At 40.6% G+C, this 27,292-nt stretch overlaps 1 protein-coding gene across 1 annotated transcript in view; it reads left to right on the top strand.

Annotated features, from left to right (window-relative positions):
- Positions 1–27,292, top strand: part of LOC306860263 (elongator complex protein 4) — an 84,096-nt gene that overhangs the window by 2,460 nt on the left and 54,344 nt on the right. Inside the window, exons 3-6 of the mRNA XM_079401874.1 lie at positions 2,601–2,722; positions 7,075–7,206; positions 17,044–17,177; positions 26,448–26,532. Coding sequence (XP_079258000.1) covers positions 2,601–2,722; positions 7,075–7,206; positions 17,044–17,177; positions 26,448–26,532 — 473 coding nt within the window. The remainder of the gene's footprint in view (positions 1–2,600; positions 2,723–7,074; positions 7,207–17,043; positions 17,178–26,447; positions 26,533–27,292) is intronic.

Raw genomic sequence — 27,292 nt, 5'->3', positions numbered from 1 at the left:
GGGTGACTGATATGTGCAAGAGTTGTGTTGTCTCTACAGCAGAGATATGCACCCCCAACACATGTCGTCCTGCCCCCAAAACACCCCCGCTAGGCTAATAGCACCCGCAGGTTTCATTTGTATGGCCCCATAGAAACGCCACCACAATAGGCCCCATCTCGAGTGGGCCCATTTGGGTGTCTTTGTCGGGGCCGCTGAAAGCCACAAAGGCCTGCTGACCTAGAAACATCAATAAGGGAGAGGGGAGTTCTTCCAATGACAAATTGAAGAACTGAGGAATTGTTTTTTTTCTTTCATTGGTGATGGAGTATGAGAGGCATCCAGGTTTGTGGGCAGAATCGGGACAAGGACAGGAAATCCCTCATTCTGTCCTGCTGTCGGAGGAATCTTTCAGAGGTCACTCAGTGGCTTTAGACCTGTGTGGGTTTGAGGGTGTTTGTCAGGAAGAATGGAAGGTTGAAACTGTCAGTGTGTGTGTTTTTGTGCTGGGGAGGGAAAAAATAGCAGTCTGTGAGTGTTTCTGAGCTGGCCATTGCTCAACAGGAAGTCATTTTATTTTTTTTGGTAATTATATCAGCTCTAAACCAATTGGGGCAGTTACTTTAAAATTTTATAATAATAAAAAAGACTAAATATACAAAATGTTGATCAAAAGTACAGGGTTAATGCAATTTATTTTTAAATAAATTTGTTTTTATTCAATAATTATGCATTAAATTGGTCAAAAGTGACAGTAAAAAATTATATAAGCTGACAAAAGATTTGTATTTATATTCATCAGATACACCTGGAACAAAAATCTGTCATGGGTTCCACAAAAGTATTAAGAATTAATAACTGTTTTCAATATTGACAATGATATTATAATAATATTAATATTAGAATGATTTCTGAAGGATTATGTGACACTGAAGACTAGAGTAATGATGCTGAAAATTCAGCTTTGATCACAGGAATAAATTACATTTTAAAATATATTAACAGTAGTTATTTTGAATTGTGATAGTTCAATAATAGTATTTCTGTTTTTACTGTATTCAAAAATGCATAAATCAATTAATCTTTGGTGAGCATAAGAGACTTCTTTCCAAAACATTAAAAGGAAAAATCTTACAGACCCCAAATTTTTGAACCCCAAATTACTCTAACTATTAGATAACATTTATGTAATTTACATAATATAACAATACAATTTTTTTTCAGAGCAAAAAAGGTTATTTTTTTCTGATACAAAAACAGATCATTAAGCATTATTATAATATTGATTTGTATTTTATTTTATATTTTGTAAAGCTATTATTATGTTGCACACAGTATGTTGTATAGCCTACATTGCTATGGAAATGACTTGCATAAAATCACTGTTAATTATTTTTTTAACTGAATCATTTTAAAATGATTTGGTGATGATGATTCGGGTGGTGATGGCGCAGTGGATAAGACACATGCCTTTGGTGTGAGAGACCCGGGTTCGAATCCACTGTGAGACACCAATGTGTCCCTGAGCAAGACACTTAACCCCTAGTTGCTCCAGAGGCGTGCGACCTCTGACATATTTAGCAATTGTAAGTCGCTTTGAATAAAAGCGTCAGCTAAATGAATAAATGTTAAATGTAAAAATGACAAACCAACTTACTAATATAAATCGGTTTTAAATGTTTCAATTGAGATATATTGACTAATTCAGATGGGCCTGTTTGCTTATTGCCAACCAAGCAACAGTCACCTTCTCCAACTATTTTAGACCACCTTGGTGCTTTCAGGGTGCTATTATTTACAAAAATGTGTGAAACATAGTAAAAGTAATAGCATTTTGATAGCATTAGTAATACCTTCTGATTTTTTTCTCACTAATAAATAGAAAAATTTCTGCATCTAAAATTTGAAAATGTATCACCTGAATGTATTTTAGATTTTTTGTCTAGTGTTCATCTGAAATGTCTTTTATAACTTTTTGTTAATTGTATACCTTGCATAATTTATTCAGAGATTGCCATGAAAATATCCTTGATGCTGGCATGGCGTTAGAAAGTGAATAAATAAACAAAAATGTGTATTTCAACACCTCAGAGCTATGATCAACAAGGTCTACACTGACAAACGTTTGTCTGCATACTTGTATCTGGTTCCATCACTGGAGGTTCGTCACAGGGTTGAAGACAAAGTAAAGAGCTGGTTTACAGATCGAGACAAGTGATCTCTTCTCTTTTCCTCAGTTCAGCTTTGTAACGGACATATGGGTATATTTCCACTACAGGAGGAATTATGTGTCATATTCACACACTTCACGTACAGTGTAGCTGCTGAAGGATTCTGAATCCATTACAATCACACTGGCCTCATGTGCTATTGTCAGACACACCATGTGGCATGTATCACAAAGCGCCTAGTCTGTTTGGCATCACTAGCAACCAGAATAAACAGTTGTTTTCTTATTTCATCTGAGGTTAGTCTTGTTTTTGTTCTCTGTGTTGGGATAATTACAGTATCTGATGTGATAGTGACTCTCTGACAGTTCTTTTGTCACAAGGAGCTTCAAAAGGCTCAGCGTTCATGTTTGGGTTGGTATATGTGGCATTGATGGTGATTCCTGTTCACAGAGGAGGACCGCTATGACAGCTACTCCCGCATGCTGCTCAAGTACTTCCTGGCGGAGGGAGTTGTGTGCGGACATGAACTCTTCCTGGCATCTGCCCGAGATCACCCTGATGAGATCATGCAGGTATGAAGAAAATCAAATCAAGTGTTCACACTCAGCCTGTTTGACACTTTGGTCAGGTTTTTTGGTTCTGGGAACTCCAAATACATCAAAATCCATTATTTACAGCCGTATTATTTTTTATATAACTGGCTCTCAAAACAATAAACCTGGAGAAATCTGTGTCTTTTTCAGTCAAATATTTTTCTCAGCATTGGCCAGGAACAGTGTGACTGAACATGACACAATGTCTGTATGTATTATTGTGCTATAGTCTGATTTCTGTATCTACTTTTGGTCTAAGGACTCTTTGAAACTGTTTGGAATAGAATACCATAGTCAAAGTAGTCATAGTATTATTTTTTTCTCTGCATGTATAGTCTGCATAGCAGTTTGTACATGCTTTGTACAGTCCAAATATGCCCCACAATGCAATGCAGACAAATTGACCTTGCATTGCTTATGCAATGAAGTAACCAGAAGTATGCGCTGTAATTAACATATTTTCTTTCTTCATTATTTCATATGACACTTTATTAAATTTTATTTTATTTTGACATTATTTGCATCTTCCTGCTTCATTTTTTGATCAAGCATTTTATTCAATTTTTATTGCATTTTATTTCAATTTGCCATTCAAATCTTTTCTTTCTTCATTATTATTATTAGTAGTAGTAGTAGTATATTTAATTAAATTTATTTTACATTGTTCGCATCTTTGGTATTTGACCAGACAGTTTATTTATTAATTTTAGACGCACATTAATCATTCATTCATATTCATATTTCATTTTCCATCATTCACTGAGTAAGACTGTAAGGCATCAGTGTAGTTTAAAATGTGCATACTGTTTCTTGTTCTGCATTTAAAAAGGTACAACTCTAGGCAGTAGTCATGTGCAGTGTGCTTTTAAGCAGTACACTAATATTCCATTCCAAACATAGCCAGTGTTTTCTCCTTCCCCATCTAAGCTTTCATAGACTGATGCATGAATGTTTTTGTGCGAGAGCTCAGGGAGTTACCTGTGAGCGTTAATGAGTCTCACCTTAATGACAGTGGACAGGAGTTCCTCTCTCGCCAGCCTCTGATTGGCCCCCAGTCAACACAAGCTTAATGAGGGCCTGTTGTTGCCCTTCAGACAGTTCCTGCAATGAGCTGTTATTTGTGAAACAGTCTCTGTTTTTTTGTTTTTGCACGGTCTGTATGAACATTCCCCTAAGGGACACAGTTCCCACCTTCATTTTGGCATTTTTTGGCATTAACGACAGCATCAACCCTGTTGTTTAAACAACAGCTTTTAAAGTGCTAGCACCATTTTGATGTGTTTATTCATATTTTGGCCTTGTAAAAACAGGTCACTTGAGATCCCTTTTCACAGTGAGCTTTGGTCAAGCTACTGGCTTAAAAGAGCTGCAGTCTACAGTGTAAAAATTCTAGAAACAGGAATACCCACACAAACTCAGTTAAAATATAGATGACACATTTGAGATCAAATATAGACAATGTATTTGATTTGTCAAATATAAATATATGTAATAATTTAATAACTGGTTAATTTATACAACCAACACACTTTTATTTATTCCAAATATTTGATGAATGCTGTTTCAATATTAAATGCTTCTCTAAAGATTTCCGTAAAGTCAGATAAAAAGTCTTTATTCAGATTACATTTATGAACTAGCAGGGGCGTAGCCATCATTTCAAAAGTGGGGGGGGGGGGGGGGCGGAATGTCTAGTGTTATACCTGTTTTTTTGTTGTTGTTTTTTTTCAGTTAACCCTTGTCTAATTGACAGGTTTTATTTTTAATCATACCTTTTTGCTTAATATGCTTTATGATTATATTATTATATATGATTATAAAACAGAAGGAAAGAAAGAAAGAAATACAACAGCTTGTCACTGGGACAGTACCCTTAAAAGGACATCTTTGTACCTTATTTACCCCAAAAAGTTTCATAGTTGTACATTACGGTACATATTGGTACTCTAATGTACTAATGTGCACCTTTTTGAGTATAAGTTACAAAGATGTCCTTATAAAGGTACTATTTTTTAAGGTATAAGAAATATCTTATCATAGACAATGCTGTAAATAATCTTTACCTCTGAAGCGTCACTGAAACTTTCTGCCTCATTCACTCTCAGCTCTGTATTCCCTTCTGCCTCTGTCTACAGCAAATAAAGTAGTGTTTGAAACATGTACATACAGGGAATAGTGACATACAGAAGAAAATAACACATTAAGTACACTGCTGGACAATAACCAATCATTTGTATACTAAATTATTTTTTTAACACTTATGGGGAACACATATTCACTATTAACTATGACTTTTGCCTCAATAAACTCTTAATTTACTGCTTACTAATAGCTTGTAAGGTAGTCGTTGTAGTTGTTAAGTTTAGGATTATGGGATGCAGAATATGGTCATGAAGAATACAGAATTAATATGTGCTTAAGTGCTAATAAACAACCAATATGCAAGCTAATAATTACATACTGTAGTTAAAAATGATAGCTGAGAAGTTGTTCATCATACTAATGTTATTTTTTATTTTTCTATATTTGACTAATTATGTGTTTTCTATGATTGGTCCATATATAATCCTACAAACGCTTGTGTATTAATAGATTTTATACAATGTAAAAACAGCCAGGTGTTAAAAGCCACTCTTCTCACCTGTCACTGTGTGTTGTCCTGATTCTGTCCTAACAAACCTAGGCTGACGGTTTCTTGTTCATTCTTGACAACACATAAAAACGTCAAATTAGTGCAATAATGACAGAGCACCCCTAAATGAAGATCGATCCTGTATCAGATCAGTGCTTGCATACTTGATTGAAATACATCATGTAGAATTGGCATCATGTGAGTGTCACAATGCTGCAAACGCTGTAAAATCTCAGTTCAACATTATCTTTATTCTTATTTGAAGGGTTCTGATAACATACATACGTGTTAAAATAAAAGACGTTACAAAAGAGTTACAGAAAAATACACTGAAAATAAATAAGTGCATGTTTGTCCAGGCAGCTTTTTTTTCTCCATATAACGAACATCAAAACTTGCTAATTATTCAACAAGAGCAATAGGCACTGAAGTCACTGAACATTGTGCAGCACTATTCGGATCCCACATGCCAACTTACGCTGCTTGACTTCTTCGTAAAAAAGGAGTGAAGAGTTTCTTGCCGCTTTGAACTCATCTCGACCTCTAATGAACGATGGACCGCGGGCGCGAGCCTGGGCATGTCGTGACGTCACAAACTGAGTGACTGATTGCCATGGAAACGTAAACGTCATGTATATCTTGTCTCTTTGAATTTTAAATCATTCTGCATTTATATACATTGCTCCATTAAAACCTCAACATGTCAAAAAGTGCGGGGGACGAATTTACTTTTTATAAAAACGTCCCCCGCGTAATCTACGCCCCTGTGAACTAGTATAAACATTTAAGAATTCAGTTTCAGTGGGTGCAAAAAAAGTTATATCAGTTATGCAATGATGTTATTCTGCAAATTTTTCTTGAAGTTTCTTCTGTCTAAAATATATTTCAAAATTATTGTTGTTATTAGTAGTTGTAGTATTTTGTTTACTGTGTTGAGAGGTGCTGAAATCCCGTTTGGTCTCGCACTGTATCGCGTATCTTGTCAGTGTGTGCACTTGCTTGGCTATTTGTAATTGATAAACAGGAAAGTGGGTCCAAGCGCCAGCAGAAGGCAGTGTAATGAAATAGATTTTAAGAGAAGCAGTCTATCAGCGGAAGTTTAAAATCAGCTCGTAAGTGTATTTACTTGTCTCGGTGTTTAGCGCATTTGCCGTTGCTAGGAAACGCTTTTTGTTTACTGTGTTGAGAGTTGCTGAAATCGCGTTTGGTCTAGTACTGTATCGCGTATCTTGTCAGTGTGTGCACTTGCTTGGCCATTTTTAGTTGATTAACAGGAAAGTGGGTCCAGCTGAATTGAAATGGTGATTTGTTGGATTGGTATAAAAAAGGTTATTATACCGCGGCAGCGGTCGTGGCAGTCGTCGTGTGAAGCCCTCTTAGTGTGAAGACCATCGACTCTACCGTGCGACTCCACCGGGCAGGGACACCGGCAAGGGATAGAAGTATCGCTTTTTATTTTAGTTTTTTCATTTATATGTTTAGTATTGAAATGTTGTTATATGCATGTCAATTTTATTTAATTTCTTTATTTTCTTAAATATGTGGGTATAGTATTTATAGAGTTGTAACTTTTAGTTTTAGTTACTTTTTCTTATTTGTAAGTCGCTTTGGACAAAAGCGTCTGCTAAATGACATAAGTAAGTAAGTAGTATGTAAATTAATCAAGTAATGTTCTGTCTTTTCATATTTTTTAAAATAGGAACTCCCTTCTCCAATTGTGGATGACGTTGCCGGCATGAAAATCAGCGAGGGTCAATCTCAGTCAAGTCACCCAGAGAATCCAGACACAATGAAAATCGCCTGGCGCTACCAGAACCAACCCAGAGTTCAGGTAAAAGACCATCTGTAGGGAAGTCGGTCCTTTTATTCTGTAAAATATTGAGAAATCAACCACACACATTCACAATGATTTTAAAATGTTAAAAGTTTTAAATTTACTGTGTAACGCAGTGGTTCTCAACTAATTTTGCTTCAGGATCCAGGTTTATATTAAAGATCAAGTGATGACCTACACTGAAAAAAAGTTTATTATACTATTTATCCAGTAAACAAATGCAAATGTATTATAATTCTTACTTTGTCAGTAATTTACTGTACAAATGCATTGTGGTTGGCGCAAACAATATTAATCTTCGTTGTTAATGAATTTACATCAGGGTTGTTATAGTTAACTAAAACAATAAAAACATAAATAAATAAAACATTTTGGTTACTTGAAATAAAATTAATGTTGACTGAAATGAAATATTAGAAAACTTGAATTTATTTTATTTCAACTGGCTGCCAAGGCATAATTTCTCATTTTTGTTTAGTTCAACTTGAAATAAAAACTAACTAAAAGTAAATCAACTAAAACTAATAAAAACGCAAAGCAAAATTATTTAAACTCTAAAATGAAAGTGAAAACATAAAAAAAAATCTAATTAAAAAAGTTAATAAAAACTATAATAGTACATCAATGATACTAAAATAACACTGATTTGGATTTGAAATAATCTTTTGCATAGTTTTGTGTGCATTTCACACAACCTGTCCATGTTGGCATCAGTCTTGTTTGTCTAGCTTTAATGCCAAAATACCATGGCGTTTGATTGGACGTACAACTTTCTATATCAATAATGAAAGCTATGGACAGAATTTAGTCTGTATTTTAAAAAATTGACAAACCTCTTTATTTTACTATGCTACCCATGCAAGATTATATTTCATTTCATTTATTTTTAATCAGGGACAATGCACATTAATAACACAAACAATATGTAAAATGCACCAGATTTAGCCAACACTGGCTAATTTTCATCCGTAGTCCCTTTTTGGTTAATTAGTTGCATTTTCTTATTTGCATTTAGCATTATTTAATAGCCGTTCTCCACAACCCAATCAGAACAGAAATGCGACCCATTTTTGGAGTGGAGAACCAGTTTTATACATGCTAAGAACAGGGGGTGGGAAAAATAGTGTCCTATAATAAATATATCAATTCCTACCCACCCAGCACTGTGAATGGGCTTTCGCTGCTCTCATTCACAGTTTTGGTGGATTACTCATGCTTAGCTGGTTATAGGTGGACTTAAAACCCAAGGAGACAGGAGGACATGGAGCTTCTATTCAACTTCAAGCCCTTTACAATGGACCAGCAGCCTCCAGCACCCCCAAATCCCTTCACAGCCCTCGCCGTGGCGTCCGCACACCCTTCTTTCTTCCATTTTGAGAAAAGACCCCTTCTGCCAGCCCATAATCCAGATTGCTATGGAGATTAGGGGGGGACAATAGTGCGTCACCAAAGATTTCACTCTTTCTGTCTGCATTTTCGGACAACTTTCGCTCATTCTCTACCATTTTTTCATCTTCCCCTTCCTCTCCCCACCCCCTGTCTTCAGAGGGGATACTTACCCTCCTTAACCTTTATCATACCTCTGTCCTCTTCACAAAGCACCAGTAAATCTAGTAAGGGATTTGCATCCTAAACACATAGCACCCCCCTCATTTCTTGTTCTCAATGGAGACGCCAGATCAAAGTTCAGTCAGTCAAAACCCATGCCGTAACGTTAAAGGGGTTGACCCGACCGGCCCCCTAAACGAGGATGAGCGCCAAGCTGTCAATCCAGATCATGAGAAGATTAGGGGCTCACCTCACTGCTCATTAGAAACGTCTCGGTTACGTATGTAACCCTCGTTCCCTGAAGGAGGGAACGGAGACGTAACGTCAGTGTGACTGACTAATGGGAACTCGCTCGAGAGCCCAATCACCTTCGAGTGTTAACAAAACAAGCCAATGACAGTTGGCGTGCGTGTTTCGCCACGCGCACCCCGCCCCGCAGTGCGGGTATAAAAGGAGAGCGCGTGCAAACGCACATCAGTTTTTCGCTGAGGAGCCGAGACTGTGTGCCCCGGCCGTACAGCGGTGGTACAGCAACTATGGCGACGGGACGTTACGTCTCCGTTCCCTCCTTCAGGGAACGAGGGTTACATACGTAACCGAGACGTTCCCTATCAGTCAGTCACGTTCGACGTAACGTCAGTGTGACTGACTAATGGGATCCCTTGGAAAACGCCACTATTGCTGACCCCCTCCAGTGCCCTGCGGAAGCCGGCAAGTCCCCGACACCAGTTGGGGTGGAAGATAGGACAAGGCCTAGGCAGGGATGACAGCCACTGCTGTTCCGTACAGTGGGTATGGATACACTGGGAAAGCGTACCACAAGTAGGGGAACGCTACGGAAGCCACATCCTGCGTAAGGAGGTACCACGTGGCAATTACACATATGGACTGACCAAGGGCAGTACTACATATGGAAGTCTCTGAGGTAGACTCAGCCAGCCTGGGGTGAGATAACAACACAGCAGAGACGGCAGAAGGTCTCTGCCAGGGAAAGACACGGGCTCACCGTGAGGGGAACCGCACCGTGGAAGAATACACATGTGGGACCACCCGAAGGGGAATCACTACACACGGGCACCTAGCCCAGCACAAGGGCTGACCTTGGGCAAACACACGAGTGCTGGACCTGGCGTCTGGCGTTCCGCCACGCCTGACTGCCGAGGGTGCGGGAGGAACTTCAACAGGGTTCGCCATGGGGAACTGAACTGAGAAGCAACAAGGCGCACGTATCCGGTCCGTAGAGGGGAATGGCGCAGCAAGCGGGATTGACACCGAGCAGTGTCCCAGTGCTACTGGCCGTCTGAGCCAAGTACACGGGAGGACACGGGCTCTACACGGAGATTATAAAATCTCGCAAACGTGTTAGGTGCCGCCCAGCCGGCAGCTCTACAAATGTCTGCTATCGAGGCGCCCCGCGCCAACGCCCAAGAGGAAGCAATGGCTCTTGTAGAGTGTGCTCTCACACCGAGGGGGCACGGTAAGCGCCGGGCCTGATAGGCCAAGACTATAGCCTCGACTATCCAGTGGGCAAGTCTTTGTTTGGAGACAGCCTTCCCCTTCTGCTGTCCCCCGAAGCAGACGAAGAGCTGGTCTGAGGTCCTGAAGCTCTGCGTGCGGTCCACGTAAGTGCGCAAAGCGCGGACGGGACAAAGCAGAGCAATGGCTGGGTCTGCCTCCTCCCGGGGCAGCGCTTGCAAGTTCACCACCTGATCCCTGAAGGGTGTGGTGGGAACTTTGGGCACGTAACCAGGCCGGGGTCTCAGGACAACGTGAGAGTCATCCGGCCCGAATTCTAGGCACGAATCGTCGACCGAAAATGCCTGCAGGTCCCCTACCCTCTTGACCGAGGCCAATGCAGTGAGGAGCGCTGTCTTCAATGACAGAAACTTAAGCTCTACTAACTGCAGAGGCTCAAAGGGCTCCTCCCTCAAGGCCAACAGGACCAAGGGGAGATCCCAAGAGGGTACCAGATGAGGGCGCGGAGGATTTAACCTCCTCGCCCCTCTGAGGAACCTGACGACCAAGTCGTGCTTCCCTACAGACTTACCGTCTACTGCATCGTGATGTGCGGCAATAGCGGCGACATACACTTTGAGGGTGGAGGGAGACAGCCTTCGCTCCAACCCATCTTGCAGGAAAGAAAGCACGACCGCGATCGGGCATCCCCGGGGGTCTTCCCGACGGGAAGAACACCAATCGACGAACAGGTTCCACTTCAGCCTGTAAGCGTGTCTTGTAGACGGGGCTCTAGCTGAAGTGATTGTGTTTACTACCGATGGAGGTAGCCCACCTAGAACCTCCGCGTCCCGTCCAAGGACCATACGTGGAGATTCCACAAGTCTGGACGCGGGTGCCAGAGGGTGCCCCCTCTCTGAGAAAGGAGATCCCTCCTCAGGGGAATTTGCCAAGGAGGGGCTGTCGCGAGGAGCATGAGTTCTGGGAACCAAGTCCGACTGGGCCAGTACGGTGCCACCAAGAGGACCTGCTCCTCGTCCTCCCTGACTTTGCACAGGGTCTGCGCGAGAAGGCTCACTGGGGGAAACGCATATTTGCTTAGGCCCCGAGGCCAGCTGTGTGCCAGCGCGTCCGTGCCGAGGGTACCCTCGGACAGGGAGTAAAACATTTGGCAGTGGGACGTGTCCGGGGAGGCAAACAGGTCTACCTGAGCGTCCCCGAAGTGTCTCCAAATCAGCTGGACTACCTCGGGGTGGAGTCGCCATTCTCCCGGAAGGGCGGGCTGACGTGAGAGCTCGTCGGCTGCACGATTGAGCTCGCCAGGGATATGAACAGCGCGAAGCGACCTCAGATGCTTCTGACTCCAAAGGAGAAGATGGCGAGCGAGTTGCGACAGGCGACGGGAGCGTAGACCACCCTGGTGGTTGATGTACGCAACGGTCGCAGTGTTGTCCGTACGGACCAGTACATGCTTGTCGTGTAGCAGCCCTTTGAAGCGGCGCAGCGCAAGCCATACTGCTAGCAACTCGAGGCAATTGACATGCCACTGCAACCGGGACCCTGTCCAGAGCCCTGCAGCTGCATGCCCGTTGCACATGGCTCCCCAGCCCATGGCAGAGGCATCTGTTGAGACAACAATGTGCCTGGATACTTGCACTAGGGGAACTCCTGCCCGAAGAAAAGCAAGATCCGACCACGGGCCGAAGGTCTGACGGCAGGACGGGGTAACTGAGACCCGGTAAGTGCCGCGTCGCCATGCCCATCTCGGGACCCGGTCGTGAAGCCAATGCTGAAGCGGTCTCATATGAAGCAACCCGAGCGGCGTGACAGCGGCTGCGGATGCCATATGCCCCAGGAGCCTCTGAAAGTGTTTCAGTGGAGCCGCTGTCTTGCGCTGGAAAGACTCCAGGCAGTTCAGCATCGACTGAGCACGCTCTACTGAGAGACGTGCTGTGAGGTTGACCGAGTCCAACTCCATACCGAGAAAAGAGATCCTCTGCACAGGGGAGAGTTTGCTCTTTTCCCAGTTGACCCGAAGCCCCATCCGGCTGAGGTGGCCAAGCACCGTGTCCCTGTGATCGCACAACAGTGCTCGAGACTGGGCCAGTATGAGCCAGTCGTCGAGGTAGTTGAGAACGCGAATGCCTGCTTCCCTTAATGGAACAAGGGCTGCCTCCACGACCTTGGTGAAGACACGAGGCGACAGGGATAGCCCGAAGGGGAGGACTTTGTACTGATATGCTCGTCCTTCGAACGCAAAGCGGAGAAACGGTCTGTGTCGAGGCAGGATTGAGACATGAAAGTACGCGTCCTTCAGGTCGATCGCTGCGAACCAATCGAACGGACGGATGCATTGAAAAATGCGTCTTTGCGTCAACATCCTGAACGGGAGCTTGTGAAGGGCCCGGTTCAGGACGCGCAGGTCCAAGATTGGTCGTAACCCACCGCCTTTCTTGGGTACAATGAAGTACGGGCTGTAAAACCCCGACTTCATCTCGGCTGGAGGGACCGGCTCTATCGCGTCCTTCGCCAGCAGGACCGCGACTTCCGCACGCAAGAGAGGGGCATCCTTGCTCAACACCGAGGTGAACCGAACGCCCCTGAACTTGGGGGGACGCCGGGCGAACTGAATCGCGTAGCCAAGTCTGATGGTTCTCATGAGCCAGCGAGACGGCCTGGGGAGCGCTAGCCAGGCCCCCAGAAACCGTACAAGCGGGACCAAGGGAGCCACGGACGTACCCGCGGCGGGGCAGCGAAGTGGAGCACAGGGGCCCGCCTCGGAAGGCAGTGCGTTCCGAAGTGGGGTCTGAGTGTGCAGTGCGACACTTACCTGGCTCCAAGGCTGAGCAGGGGGCGCGGGAGAAGGCATCGCGTCCTCGGACCGGACCCTGCTGCTCATAGGCGAAAGGAGAGGGGGACGGGAGTGTGGAGACGGGGTCTCGTGCACTGCCATCCTCGCCCTCTTGGGACCCGGAGAAAAAGGAAACTGCTCTTTTTTTGAGGTTTTGGGTACCACTGGCTGGAGAGCCAGTGGCGGAACAGCATAAAAAGGGAACAAAAGATTCTCCACCCGGCCCTCCTCCGGGGGAAGGAGTGGTGCACTCACCATCTCCTGAAGAGCAGGATCCAGAGACTCCGGGTCGCCCGTCTCAGGGCCGCCGCTTGCCCTGGCGCTTCGCAGATTTGGCAGGGGCAGAGACGGGCTGCGCCGCTTTCCTGCGGCCAGCTTCACGCTGCGGCCGTTGTGAAGGCTGCTGCTGGGGCCGAGCTGGAGCGGAGGTGGAGGCCGCAGGAGGGCGCCCTCGGCGACGAGCAGACGGAGGGGCTGCAGCCGGCGGTGGGGTGGAGACAGCAGCGGACCGCCGGGGCAGGATGTGTCGAAACGCCTCTGTCTGCTGCTGTGCGGCGGAGAACTGTTGGGCAAAGCCCTCCACCGCTTCGCCGAATAGGCCGGCCTGGGAGATCGGGGCGTCTAAGAAACGGTGTTTGTCAGACTCCCTCATATCCGCCAAGGTCAGCCATAAGTGGCGCTCCTGGACCACCAACGTGGACATCGTCTGACCCAGGGCCCGCGCCGTGACTTTCGTCGCCCGTAGGGCAAGGTCCGTCGCTGTGCGCAGTTCCTGCAATCCGGCTGGGTCAGCACCACCCTCGTGCAACTGCTTTAACGCCTTGGCCTGGTGGACTTGCAGGAGGGCCATGGCGTGCAGGGCGGAAGCGGCCTGTCCAGCAGCACTGTAAGCCTTGGCCGTCAGAGCGGACGAGAACTTACAGGCCCTGGACGGAAGGCGTGGATTACCCCTCCAGGCGGCAGCGCCCTGCGGGCAGAGCTGCATTGCAATGGCGCGCTCAACTGGGGGGATCTCCACATACCCTTGGGCCGCCCCACCGTCGAGGGTGGTGAGGACGGAGGAGGCACTAGGTCTGTTTCGGGCAGAAAAAGGTGCCCTCCAAGACCTAGTCACCTCCTCATGCACTTCCGGGAAGAATGGAACCGGAGGCGGTTGCCTGCGATCGGCCTGCGCCCCCAGGAACCAATCGTCCAGCCTTGAGCGTTCGGGAGAAGGAGGAGGCCTCCAGTGCAGCCCGATGCTCTCAGCGGCCCGGGAAAGCATAGCAGTCAGTTCTGGATCTGACTCGGTCAACACCACTCTTCCTGATGGAGGCAGCGCAGCCGAATCATCATTTCCAGAACCTAGCTCATCCCCCGATGCAGTGACCGACATCCTGTCATCTGCTGGAGCTCCGAACGAGATGCTGGGCCCCGCCCTGTCCGAGGACTCCACAAACTCGTCCGGAAACCCCAGACGGTGCGATGCGCTAGAGGAGTGAGAGGCCCGCGGAGACGCACTCGACGGGGAAGCTCTCACTGTGATCCTCAAGTCACCCTGACCATGAGCCGAAGTAGCCCTCCGAGAACCGGAGGAACTAGAACGGGGCATGGCAAGGGGGATACCCCCCCGCTTGACGAGGAGGTATCTGGAGCGCAGCATCGCGATGGTCATGTTCCCACACAGAGAACATGAGTCATCCACGAGCGCTGCCTCAGCGTGCTGAAAGCCCAAGCACGAGACACAGCGATCGTGACCATCAGATGAAGCCAGGAAACGGCCACATCCAGAAACACACGAGCGGGAAGCCATCTTTAAAAAGACGCCCGTCGCTCGTGGAGCTCTTTCAGAATTTGCTCTTTTAGAAAAGTGTTGAAGCGCCCAGGAGAGGTCGCAGCGCGACCGCAGGATGAGAGCTGCAGCACGCCGAGATGAAGCAGCAGCACTGGATCGCAACCTCCGCTGACGCGCCGTAACACCAACACTCGTCAGCTGTCTTGTACACTCTCGGAGATTCGCAGCAAGGCTCGGCTCCGAAGCGAAAAGCTGATGTGCGTTTGCACGCGCTCTCCTTTTATACCCGCACTGCGGGGCGGGGTGCGCGTGGCGAAACACGCACGCCAACTGTCATTGGCTTGTTTTGTTAACACTCGAAGGTGATTGGGCTCTCGAGCGAGTTCCCATTAGTCAGTCACACTGACGTTACGTCGAACGTGACTGACTGATAGGGAACTCTAGAGCAAAAACCAGACCCCCTCACAACCTGAGGAAACATCTGCCCGCGTGCAAGTGTGCTTCCCTAAGCCCAAGTGGTCAGTCTCATCAGAAAGTGATTAAATTCTCAATGGCTTAATGAATCATCTGGGTTTCTAACGGTTTCAACAATGGATAAGCCATCAGTGATAGCTGGAAGCTGGAGTCTTTTATATTCTTAACTTTTCTTGTTATTGTCTTATGTAAAGAATGGTCCACTATAATAGGTCATCGTTTCATAGATGATACTTTATATTCACAACTGTTCAAAAGTTTGTCAGTAAGATTTATATTTTAAATAATACAAAATAATATATTTTTAAAGGAATTAATGCTTTTGTTTAGCAATAATGCATTCAATTAATGTTGTGAAAGATAAAAAAAATACATGTTCTGTTTTTTAACTTTGTTCATCAAATAATTTTTTAAAATATATATAATTGTTTCCGCAAAAATATTAAGCAGCACAACTGTGCTATTACCAATATTAATGATTGCAAGAAATGTTTCTTGAGCACCAAATATTAGTATATTATAATGATTTATGAAGGATCACGTGAGACTGAAGTGGGGGGGGGGGGGTAATCAATTCTCAAAATTCAGCTTTACCATCACAGGAATTACATTTATTTTAAAATATATTAAAGTAGAAAACAGTTCATTTAAATTGTAAAAATATTTCACAATATTACTTTTATTATTTTCAATTTTTTTTTACTTTTTTTTTTTTTTTTTTTTACATAAATGCTGCCTTGGTGAGCATAAGCCTTCGCTAAAAACATATAAAAAATTGTACTGACCTCAAATTTTGGAGTGCTAGTGTGTAAATTACAGATAGGTATTTACTATAAACTAGTAAAATTTTTGTAGGAAATGTACATATTTTTTTCACATTCTAATTCAAAATGTCATATTTTGTTTTACATACTGTGATTACCATCAGTTGCAACAATTGAGACATGACAGTCTATGGGATTGTCTATGGGTGTCTAAAATTGACTTCATATCACTTACATCAGCAAAGAAATGCAACAAAACTGTTCCTAGTGTGTACATATTTACTCTGATAATTGATTTGATTACAATTCCTTACTTAATTACATGTAGCATCAGATTTGTCATTTGTTCATGATTCTGTTTGGTTATCGTGATTTGACTCTTTTGATTATTTGAACAAATATGTGACCCAGGACCACAAAACCAGTCTTAAGTCGCTGGGGTATATTTGAAGCAATAGCCAAAAATACATTGTATGGGTCAAAATGATCGATTTTTCTTTTATGACAAAAATCATTAGGACATTAAGTAAATATCATGTTCCATGAAGATATTTTGTATTTTGATTAGTAATATGCTACATGAATATGCTAAGGACTTCATTTGGACAACTTTAAAGGCGATTTTCTCAATATTTAGATTTTTTTGCTCCCTCAGATTCCAGATTTTTAAATAGTTTTATCTCGGCCAAATATTGTCCTATCCTAACAAACCATACATCACTGGAAAGCTTATTTATTCAGCTTTCAGATCATGTATAAATCTCAATTTCGATAATGTTTGGGACACAAAAGTAGCTTTAGGGACAGTTAAAGCTGTTCATGCAGAAAGCAGATTGGAAAACTGAAAATAGGCCAATAATTGTATTGTTGTGTTAAATAAAAAAAGTATTATTAAATTCTGTATTTAGTGCATTTTACACACCTAGAGAATAAAGTTTTTGTTATAATTGTTTTATTTGTATTTATAGGCTGCTTTGGCGTCATCAGTGAGGTTTGGTCATTACTATGACGTGTCCAAGACCATGGAGCCTGAGCTATGGCAAGCAGCTAAATGCCACAGTTTTTATCAGCTACAGGAAACACCAGTAACCACAGGATCAAGGTAACTACTATTGTCCACTTGAATATCTGTTAGGTATATCAAAATAAATGTTCAGTTATGGCGAATATTCAGAATAAGATGTTTACGTGCCCCAAAATTTGCATTGACGTTTTGTTTGCCAAGATGTACGCTCCCTTTCAAAAGTTTGGGGTTTGCAGGTTTTTTAATGTTTTTGAAACAAGTCTCATTACTCCAGTCTTCAGTGTCACATGATCCTTCTAATATGATGATTTGCTGCTCAAGTAATATTTCTTCTTATTATTATCAGTGTTGAAAATTTTTTCAACATTCTTAGAATTCAGAATTTGAAGTTTTGCAACAATATGAAAGTATATGCTGTCACTTTTAATCAATTCAATGCATCCTTTTCTGAATAAAATAATTTCTTTAACAAAAAATCGTATCAACACCAAACTTTTTGAATTATGCAATGTGCATATTTAATCTTCGAAGCATGAAACAAAAGAGCGCCATGTGGTTCGAAGTCGGAAATATTAAGAAGGAATATTCAACATCCAACTTTAAATGGATCAGCTTGTCTTGCGTAAATATCTATATTGCCTTGACAGAGCTTTTATTATTACTCATGGAAGTTCATAAAAGAATGCTTATGATTAGAGACAGCCAGAGGTGGGTAGTAGCGAGTTACATTTACTTCGTTACATTTACTTGAGTACATTTCTTGGGTAACTAATACTTTGAGTATATTTTAAAATGGGTACTTTTACTCTTACTCAAGTATATTTTTAGAGAAAAAACGGTACTTTTACTTCGTTACTGTGGGCGACTCTCCTCTCGTTACTCTATCTTAATGCAATACAAGTTAAAAATGCTTCGGTTTATTCCAGATGCGCCGTCTACTTTTCTCCGGGCAATGAACGATGCCCATTCGCGAATGATTCATTCTTTTGAGTCGATTCTGTGTAAAGGCTTTATCAAACCAGTTGGCAAACCAGTGAATTGGTTCGCGAATCAGTTTGAATGATTCGTTCAGTTCCCTGCCGTCTCTGAAGCGGTTCTCACTCAGATAACAGAGAGTTTAAGAACATCAAGAGCGCTGAAGACGTGGCTTTGGATCTACAGTCAGTTGAAAGCAAATCTGCAAAGGCTTGTTTGCTAGAGCTATATGAAGATCTTTTATTAGATGAACACCGCGTGTGCTGTCTACTGTTCCACAGGTAGGCTATAGGCCACGATACCACGATGACATTACCAGTTTGTTGTACATGTACCTTACATTAAATACAATGTATCATTTATACATTAAATAAGCTGTCACAGAGTATGAAATGAACACCCGCGGAACCCGCGTTAGCTCTGCGCAGCGGCGCGCGGCCTGTTCTAGACACAATTAATATTCATATTTTTACAATATTTACGCTTGCAAAAATATAGGCTACATTTGTTTACATTTTGCAGAACAGAAGATCCGTCAATATGCATTTGTTTCGTTATGTTTAGAGCAGTCATGTGAGGCGTTTTCAGAGGTTTCAGTGTCAGATGTTATAGGATAATACATAATTAATTTACTTTAAAATATAATTTAATTCAGTGATGCAAATCAGAATTTTCATCAGCTGTTACTCCAGTTTTCGGAGTCATATGATCCTTCAGAAATCATTATAATATATTGATTTATTACCAGTGTTGGAAACAGTTTTGCTGCTTAATATTTTTTGGAACCTGTAACATTTTGTTCAGTATTCTTTGATGAATAGAAAGCTAAAAAGAGCAGCACTGATAATAAATCAACATGATTTCTGAAGGATTATGTGACTCTGAAGACTGAGGTAAAGGCTGATGAAAATTCTGATTTGCATCACTGAAATAAATTACATTAAAATATATATATATATTTTGAATGGCAGTGTGTGTGTGTGTGTGTGTATACACATACACATTACATAAATGTAATCTATATATCTAAATAAAAATAGACTATATTCAGTACCTATATGATTCAAAGTAACTAGTAACTAACTACTTGAGTAGTTTTTTTATCCGATACTTTTTTACTCTTACTCAAGTAACTATTCAGACGATTACTTTTACTTTTACTTGAGTAAATATTTCTAGAAGTACTTTTACTTTTACTTGAGTACAGTTTTTGGGTACTCTACCCACCTCTGGAGACAGCTTAACCAAACATTATAACCAGTGGTGGAAATGGCCGATATTTACTGGGGGGACTCTAATTTGGAGGGGGGGGGGGGGGGGGGGGGGGATTAACAATGGTAATTTTAGATTACCTTTCGGATGTATTTTATCATAAAAACATTTATAATCTATGAAAACATTTATTAAGAACTTATGTCATATTTTCTCTAAACCTTCTTGTAGCCTACATTGAGACAGGCACCTGCAATTCTGCCCAAATTAAAGATGCGTTGTGTTTGAATTTGTACATCTTATAATATAATTATTATTAATGACCTCTTGTGTTTAATAAAAAACAAACAAAAAAACATTGATTAGTGAAATGAACTAATGATTTCATAAAATATTAGAATGATTGTCTCTCATTGGCCTGATTAGCTAAGTCCTCAAAACACGTCTTATTTAGCGGTACAGTATTTGTAGATTATATTTAATAGTTTACACTTTGCAAAAACCTTTTCAATTAGTTTTAAAAGGTAACATTACATTCTTAAGGACTCTACACTTACGTTTCTTTTCAGGAGCACTAGTGCTTCTTCTTAAAAAACATTAGGAACACCTTCTGATCAATGACAGAAATTAAACTTACTATTATAAGATGATGTTTGACTCCTTAAAGTATTTTTTTAACCTTTGTAATGCCATTTTTATCTTTATTAAATGCATGTCATATGTTGTGCCAAAATTAGATTTATTAACTTTTTGTAAAAAATAAATAAATAAATTATTAAACAATAAATTCATTTAAAATAATAAGATACAATCAGGAAGACCTGAAATCAGCAACAATTAATCTTTGCACGGAACAGAAGAGCACAAATGTGGAATATTTACAGACTTTTTAACAAGACTCAGAGGTGGCATTAATACATTTAATAAAAACAATGTTATGAGATTAAATACAGAAACATTAAACAATTAAAATTTATACTTTAAAAATGAAACTCCCAGTAGGTGGCAGCAAGTCACTGTCTGTCACTGAATCATTCATCTAATCGATTCGTTCAAACTGCTGATTCATTAAGGAATGAAGCAAGTGACTCTCTTTATGAATGGATCATAGAATCATCGACTCACTAGATTTGTTCAAAAACAAAGATTCATTCATAATTGAAACAGCGCTGTTTGCTTGGAGATGCGCAGTGGCTCAGCTGTGACTTTATTTCATTAACAAAATAGTTCTCAACAGATCAGACAAGTGTTCCTAAAATGCAAGTCGCTTTATATTAACTTTTGAATAAAATCAATAATGTATAAATCTGTTGTATTAATTAAATTTCACATTTGCAAACTCTTTATAATCATTAAGTTCATCGCGATCTCACAAACTTCTATTTTAGTGAATGAAGCTCTCTACACTGCAAACTGAATCTATTATTTCTACACTTTGTTTGTTACAATGAATAACAAACTGCAGTCTGCTTTCACGATCTGTGCTGTGAGGAGCAGCATGTGCAGCAAGAGAAGCATTTCCATTGGCTGCAGTCTGCTCTTGATGGCCAATCAAAGACGGCATTGCCCAGCAAACCATAGACACAAATATCCCACTACATTTTGTTTAACTACGGTTTATGCAGAACTGGGATCGCTTTTGTAGTCTTTGAATGGATATAATATAGAAATCATTTTAATTTTCAAATAAATCTAACCAGTTGGAAATGAAACGCCGTCCCCCCTCGAAATTCACTCCCCGGACTCCGTCCCCCCGCGTCCCCCCCCATTTCCAGCCCTGATTATAACCAAACACATGCAGGGCCTTCTGCACTTATCTTTCATATACGTCCTTACTTCTATTATGATAAGTGCGCTAAGTATCGTCGCATATCTCCGAGAAGAAAATGCTTTCTCAATGCTGATGTCATGTTTCTGAAGAACACATCTGCAATTTCGTTTTATGACAGGTGTTCAGCCTAATAAAGATTTTCGTAAAAACGTCTCTGTACTTCCAGGTCCTCGGCAACGCTACGAAAGCCAGGGTTGAGTCTTCAGTGGTGTTTGCGATACGGTTGTTTTATGGTTGCAAGGGGTGCACGTGTAGAGGAGGCAGGCGCTTTGGTTACATTAAAGTCTACGGCACGGCCACAGTGCAAACAAATCAATCTGGAGCCCCTGGTTCATGGAGCCTCTCTCTGCTTTTTATGTCCGCAAACAAAAAGGACTTCTAATTGTTTATCTGCATAACAGCACCATAGTGAAGGGGCCGTGTTCCCAAGCCTGTGTTTACTCGCATCAGTAAATGTGTTCCTGTGTGGAGATACTTTGTCCGCGGAACAGCTTGTGCCATGGCAGAAACGTGATGGATGCTGTGGCCTACATAGGTGTTGCTTTTGGAATTTTGCCGTCATTCCTTCCTCTGCCTTCAGTTTATTATGATTTTATAACGTGTTTTAATGGAATCATAAAGCTTTTAGCCACTAGCTGTTTTAGCACACCTTTTAGATGTGTTTCCATCCCTTATGAACACGAAGAGACTTTATTCCTAGTACGTCTGTTGCTGAAGGGCATCTAATTGTCATGTAATTTCCAACTCAAAAATTATATTATGCTGCCTGTTTTGTGACACTTGCAAAGTAAAGGTTTCCGTTTTATCCGAGACAGAATAAAGTGAACAATTTATTGTGTTGATTTTTGTACGTATTGTGGCAGTTTGTAAATGAAATATCTAGTGATTGGCGCTAAAATCTTGTTCAGTTTGATCTGAAACAGATGAATGTGAAAATTGTATTACGTTGGATGTTGTGCATATCATGGAAATAAAATGTTACATTTTATCGGAAACAGATGAAGGTGATTGTTGTACGTTTTGCAGCAGTTTGGAAATGAAATGTTTGGCGCTAAAAGCATGTTCAGTTTTATCCGAAACAGTGAAACGTGAATATGACAATTTTATTACATTGGTTGTTGGACATATTGCTGCAGTTCAGAAATGAAATGTCTGGTGAGTTACACTAAATAGTTAATGCTCTTTTGTGTTTGGCAATAACATATCTCCTACACTAAACCTAACCGACTCTTTGAACTCTTGTATTGAGTGTCAAGACAAGTAGGACTCATACCTGAACGCTTGGCATCACAATGTAGTGCTGTACCAGGTGAGCTACCAAGCAAGTATACTACATCAGAGAAACCATGCATATGGAGCTGGTCATGTGATGCATATGTCAAATGTTTTACTTTGTAAATCATGTACTATGCTAAAAGTGTTTTGGAGTCATAATATAGTATTGTGCAGGAGGACAGCACAGAAAGAAGTCTTTAATTGATAATCTGCTCTGTGATCATAAGTTATTGCTGTTTTACTACCTTCAGTGTTTATTTGAGCTGGAAACTGCAGCTATACAGTACATATAGGTACTTTTTTAGAGTTGCAAACATGTTTTTTTTTTCAATGACACTATGCTGATAATTTTGTTATAAAGAACAAATTGGGGCAGAATCAGATGTAGAAAACTGCTTCCTATCCCTTTCAAAGAAATCAATTAATCAGCAAGCTTAAGCAACAACCAAATGTCTTGAGATACAAAAAAACCTCATTGTCTTTCCACGTTTCACAGCTCATAGAATAAAAAGCCCCATGCCGTTTCCAGACTGTTAAATTGCTCCGTTTCACTACGTGGCGTAATTGGCACAAATTGCTCTCCAGGTGAAAGCGGAGCCTGTTGTTTAAGACGGATGCTGCCTCCACGCGCCCCTCTGGTTCCCCTCTCACTCGCATCACTGTGATCTTAATTAGCTCACCTGTTGGCCATTATCCTCTACGGACAGCACCTTAAGCGATCACGCTCTGTTGGGCTGCTGCGGTTTCTGTCTCAGACACAATGGGGGTGTGTCCTCTTTTGATTGCCGCCACCCCCACCTCCCCAGGTCTTAATCAAAGGAGGGAAACACGTGTTTCACCCCATTAAGGAGCAAATCAGTGAGGTGGCTTCAGAGCGTGAAATTGCACACTACCATTCAAAAGTTTGGGGTCAATTACTGTATATATATTTTTTTAAAGAAATTAATATTTTTGTTTAACAAGGATGCATTAAATTAATCAACTTTTTGTGCTGCCATTTTACAGGACTCCCTGGAAGAAGAAATTTGAAATCTCAATGGGACTATCCTGGTAAATTAAAGAAAAAAAAAAAAGTGGCAGTAAAGACATTTATAAATGTTACAAAATATTTCAGTTTCAAATAAATTCTGTTCATCGTGTGACACTGAAGACTGGAGTAATGGCTGCTGACAATTCAGCTTTGTCGTCATAGGAATTTATTACATTTAAAATATATTTAAAAGGAAAACGGTTGTATTGACAGTATTTACAATATTAAGGTTTTTACTATATTTTTGACCAAATAAATGCAGCCTTGGTGTGGACTTCTACAAAACCATAAGTGAGATTTAAAAATCTTTTCAAAAGGCTTAGCGACCCCAAACTTTTGAACAGTATGTGAATATGTGCAGATGGAAGATTCATAATCAGATGGAAGATTCATAATCGGTCATATCGACACCATTTGTTCATAATGATTGCCACAGAAAATTGTTTTGATATTTCGATATTTGAACATTATGTGTGTTCAAATGTGACTGTGTCATATAACCTGTGTCATAAAAGTTAATAATTATAATCCGATTATTTGAGCTAGAATAAAATAAAATCAGCTTACACAACTAAACGTCTGTGTCAGGCCTGGAGGTTGCTGTTTGTCAGGATTTAAATTCAGTTCTCAATCTTTGAGTAATTGATGGCTGTCGTAGCTGCATGCAGAGTGACACAGAGTGGTCATTACAACATGTTGTGAACCAAAATGAGAGGGAAAGACTGAAATGAATGACTGAAGTGACAGAATGAAAGACTTTACAAAACCCCTGAGGTGTGATATATATCTTTAAATGAGCAAAGACATAAATCTCAGTCTAGTAGTTTAATCTCAACAGGCTGCTTGATCATTGTTGTTATAATTCAAACAAAAATTAACTTGGTCTGAATAGTAATTGGAGTCTTCTGAATGTCATTGCATTTCAAGTTAAATATTATTGCAATTTTAAGTAACTGTTTTATAGTTGAATACATTTTTAAATCTAATTTATTCCTGTCATGCAAAGTTGAATTTTCAGCATCATTACTCCATTCTTCAGTGTCACATGAACCTTCAGAAATCATTCAGTATGCTGATTTACTGCTCAAGAAACAAATCTTATTATTATCAATGTTGAAAACAGTTGTGCTGCTTAATATTTTTGTGCAAACTGTGATACACTTTTTTCAGGATTCTTTGATTCATAAGTTCAAAAGAACAGGATTTATTAAAAATAGTAAAGACTTTCAAGATGTTACAAAACATTTGTCACTTTTCACCAAATTAATGCGTCTTACGGAATGAGAAAAAAAATCTTACTGACCCCAAAATTTTGAATAGTAGTGTTTCTATTGTTGAATAATGTTAAACTTAATATACTTATTTTTACTCTTGAAATGTGACCCTGGAGCACAAAACCAGTCTTAAGTCGCTGGGGTATATTTGTAGCAATAGCCAAAAAATACATTGTATGGGTCAAAATTATCAATTTTTCTTTTATGACAAAAATCATTAGGATAGTAAGTAAAGATCATGTTCAATGAAGATATTTTGTCAATTTCCTACCATAAATATATTAAAACTTAATTTCTGATTAGTAATATGCATTGCTAAGAACTTCATTTGGACAACTTTAAAGGTGATTTTCTCAGTATTTAGAGTTTTTTGCACCCAAAGACAAAATGTGCAACGCAGAGCAGGTCAAGTGCTTTGACCTCCCTTGTTATGAGTTGCACATCTTACCCCTGATTTAACATAGAAGCGCTGTGTCACTGGGATCAGAAGCACTGTCCCGTTAACTCACCGCAGGCCTCAGGGGGAGCGCCCGGAGCTGACAGAGGTGCCAAAGTGTTTAATTGATTTCATTTCATTTCATTTAATTAGTGATGTATTTCTTTGCGTCTACATGTACGACTAGGTTGCCAGGGTTACTGCCGATGTCAACAGGCTTTTGTGATATCAAAGCAAATCCCACTTTATGTCGGCAGCATATGCCACAACAATTAGTGGTTTTAATTGAAGTGTACACAGATATCATCAGCTTTTGGCCTGTTATGGAGCCATAATCATAATAGTCCACATTCAAGCATTTTCCTGAAACTGAACCTTTGCATAATAAATAAATAATAATAAACATGGTTTGAAGCTATCATTTGTTTGCACATTTATTCTAAGTCAACTTCAAAACTTCTCTTACAATTTTGAGTCTTGACACATTGCTACGATTGCACAATTCCACACTTGTTACTTTAGATTAAAGCGTCTGATAAAAGAAAGGTCTGTACGATTTTTTTTTAATATTTTTGAAAGACACTTATGCTCTCAAAGGTTGCATTTATTTTATTACAATAATTACAGTAATGTTTAGGGTTAAATATGATCATTTAGAATTTTTATGTTTACCAAAGCTGCATTTATTTGATCGACAATATAGTAAAACTGTATATTGTGAAATATTACAACTTAAAATAACTGCTTTCTGTTTCAATATATTTTAAAATGTAATTTATTCCTGTGATGTAAAGCTGAATTTTCACCAGGCATAATTCCAGTCTTCAGTGTCACATGATCCTTCAGAAATGGTTCTTATGATGATTTGCTGCTCAAGAAATATTTCTTATTATTACTAATGATGAAAATGATCGTGCTGCTTAATATTTTTGTGGAAACCGGAATACATTTCTCTCTCGATTCTTTGTTGAACTGAAAGTGAACAAAATTGATTGAAAATAGAAATCTTTTGTTAATTCTTTAAAAAAGAATCATACAAAATCATACTGACCAAACTATTGAATGGTAATGCACATTGTTTTATGAATGGAATTTAGTTGATCAAATAATTATTTTAAAATCATCATCAAAGTCGTCTCCATGATGCCAGGTTTTTGGGTGGTTTCTATGGTTGGTTGTTTTAGGTGGTTATTTTAACTAGCTTCACTTTTTTTACATTTACAATCTCAAATTGCAGTCATTTCAGCTCCTCAGCCTATTTGTTTATCCATCTTTCAAAATGAGTATATTTTATTCTTCTGTCATGTTCTTTCAGTCCGTTACCATTACCCTATCATGCTCTCCTGAAGTCTATCCAGACGGTCATCCGGAAAGAAGGGTTTGACGGATCCACACCACAGGTTGGTTGTCATTTGTTTAGCCATTTATTGCTCCGTTTCAAATAACAGAGAACGTTTTTTCCAGCAGGGATTACTTTAAAGAAACTGCCATTATGTACTCACTCTCATGTCTTTCAAAATCCATGAAATTTTCTTTGTTTTGTAGAACAAAAAAGGAGTCAATCGTACCAGAATGCTTCATTTCAGTTTAATTAAAGTGAAAGGTGACCACAACTTTCAAGCATGGTTAAGATTATTTAAGTGATTTCAGTCATATGGCTTCAGAAGGCATGGAATATAGTGTATGAGTCTAAATTACTTCTTTTATTATACTTATCCACATTAATAAATATAATTTTTGGGTGAACTATCGCTTTAAATTGACCAAAAAGGCTACAATGAAATGCACAGTTAACAGACACTCTGTCATTCACACCTCTGGAACAATGAAAGCTTTTTGCCGCAGGCAGTGTTTTTACAAGACCTTTAATTTGTTGTTTCATTGATTGGTCTCGGTTGGCTAATTGTTGCCTGATTTTGTCTTTGCTTTCACTTCCTTTGTAGTGTGGCTTTCATAGCTTGTGATAATTAGGAAATGGAAAAGAGCTTCAAATATAAAGGCTTTATTTTTCTTTTCCTTTCCAACTTTATTCCTCTCTTTCTCGTCTCATCCTCAGCTGTCAGTTCCTCCATGTTGTGCTTGAATCGCTCTCAGGGGGGAGATGGGTTCCCTTGGGTTCCTCTTCCTTAAAGCGTAGTCCTATTAGTTTTGTGGTAAACA

The sequence above is a fragment of the Barbus barbus genome, assembly GCF_936440315.1.
Source record: "Barbus barbus genome assembly, chromosome: 1".
Lineage (NCBI taxonomy): Eukaryota > Metazoa > Chordata > Actinopteri > Cypriniformes > Cyprinidae > Barbus > Barbus barbus.
Note: the sequence above shows the minus strand (reverse complement) of the source record. Positions and strands in the feature narration are given on the sequence as shown.